The 2,125-nt window shown below is 43.5% G+C and overlaps 1 protein-coding gene across 1 annotated transcript; it reads left to right on the forward strand.

The window, feature by feature from the left end:
- Positions 1-597: 597 nt before the first annotated feature.
- Positions 598-2,076, forward strand: LOC121918494 (chromodomain-helicase-DNA-binding protein 2-like; the record flags this gene model as incomplete). The annotated part of the gene is made up of 2 exons (XM_042444540.1): positions 598-805; positions 1,907-2,076. Coding segments are annotated over exons 1-2 (329 nt in total), but the record flags the coding sequence as incomplete, so codon positions are not given.
- Positions 2,077-2,125: the final 49 nt, after the last annotated feature.

Below are 2,125 nucleotides of genomic sequence, written 5' to 3' on the forward strand. Positions count from 1 at the left end.
TCGGATTGGGCCATTCGAATGCTGGTATGATGGTATTGTGCGAAATAATGTGAATTCGAACCGCCCAGTGCTGAAGACCCCCTGTTCCAGACTCATCTGATAATGGCCAGAGCACAACAGCTAAGAATAATAATAAAAAAGTTTTAGAAATGTCTGAAAGAAAGAATAAGTAGTAGAGAACCACTGTAGTGAGAAAGATAGTTTTCTTTTTACCTTTTGGGCATGAAATGTTAAAGGAGAGCATGGAAGATCAGCTGATCATTGAGTCTTTAGTTCTCCCAAAGAATTTTAGAAGATATTAGTGACAGGTTCGGAAACCAGAGGTGCAACATCCAAGCATCCAGGGTGGGATTTTGGACTCTCTTGCAATGGTTGTTATTTACTTAGGAATTATTTAGAGGCAGATAAGCCTGCATGGACAGGCTGCAGGTGGTAGGACTCCTCAGTGCCCCATCCCAGGACACTCAATCTCCTGCTTGTTTCCGTTCCCATCTTCAGTCTCGAGTCCATCATCCAAGATGCCGAGTTGGTGGAAAAGTCCACAATTCCTTCAGTCCTAGCGGAAAGAGCCCATTACACTTGGGCTTAGGAGAAAAGCTGCAATATGGAAAAGGGACACCGGCTCATCTGTCTCCTCTTTGGTTAAATGGACAGGTTTTGTCTGACATGCCGAATCAAATCAGCTCTTCTTGATGTCCAACGGGGCTTGGAGGAAGACTCACGTTTGTTGCTTGGAACGGACAAGCAAGGCAACAGGAACTTGGAGCTAATCAAATCTGTCCACGACCTGAAACTGACCAACAAGGTATAGGAGAAGCCTCATGCACTTTTCATAGTATTTTCAGTTTGGGCAGCATGTTTGCATCTGGCTATCTTGCAAAAACAGTTAGTTATTCCTCCCCACTGAGAAATTACCCTTAAAGTAATGGAAGTCAGGGCATTACTGATGCAGTAGACTTGATCTCCTTCAGCAGATGCAAGGAGTGAGAGGGTGCTCAGGAGGGATCTAAGGTCCTTCCTGGGCACCCACTGACTCCATGCATCTGAGGAAGGAAACCAAGTCTACAAAAGTTTATACTTAGACTTCTTTGGCTCATTTAGTCTCACAAGTGCCACAAGTTCTCTTTGCAAATTTAAACAAGAGTGGTTTAATTGAACTAAACCTATATTCAAAAAAAAATATGACAAATTAAAAGAGAAGAGCCCACATCCCTTTAAAACAAATTGGGACCAAACACATGCACAAATGTGGATTAATTCCAATGGCATGGGGAAGCAAAATGCCATGTTTTATTTGACATCCAATAAAACTGGTGTTGGTGCCAACTGGCACCCCCATAGGTGCCCTCTCTCACATCCTCCCACCCATTTACAGCTCCTGCGGCATTGAGGAGGTTCCTTCCAACAGACTTTAGTTCTCAGGCAGATGGGTACACGGGAAGAACTCCCTGAAGTACTGAGGTTCCCAAGCCATTGTGGTCTGCAAATGACTTAATATAAAATTTAAGTTCCCAATTCCCATGGTGAAAGATGTAGTCTTGCAAACTTGTGGGAAGCACTTTATGTAATCTGTTTAAGCCCAAGAGATGGCCGATTCAAATTTGCACTTAGCCATGGAAACTCTGTGGGTAACCTTGGGCAAATCACGCTCTCTCAGCCTCCAAGGAACTTAATGACAAACTTCCTCTGAACAAATCTTGCCAAGAAAACATAGGAGAGGTTCACCTTTGGGCCACCATGAGTAGAAAAAGACTTGAATGCACACTCCAATAACACTGTAAAAATATCACAATTCTATGAGCGCAGATATTTCTCTTATGCCATGGAGCAAGTGATACCTGGGAAAATAAGCAGTGGAGTAGCACCTTCTGCAAGCCATTTTGCTGAACCTTCTTAATTTCTACAGGTTGAGGCCAGTGATAGCGACTCAGATATTGAGAGTAAGCTGGAGAGCTTGTCTGTTTCTGAGAGCAAGACCAAATACAAGAATTATCTTGAAGCTTCAGAGTTCCAATGGAAGTCCCAGACCATCCAGGAGGACCCTCTGGAAGGATACACAAAAACCAAAATCAAGAGGTTGGTACTAAATCCAAGGGCCCAAGGCAGAGATGCCGGTTTCTTTCTT

Source organism: Sceloporus undulatus, unplaced genomic scaffold (genome assembly GCF_019175285.1).
Source record: "Sceloporus undulatus isolate JIND9_A2432 ecotype Alabama unplaced genomic scaffold, SceUnd_v1.1 scaffold_14078, whole genome shotgun sequence".
Lineage (NCBI taxonomy): Eukaryota > Metazoa > Chordata > Lepidosauria > Squamata > Phrynosomatidae > Sceloporus > Sceloporus undulatus.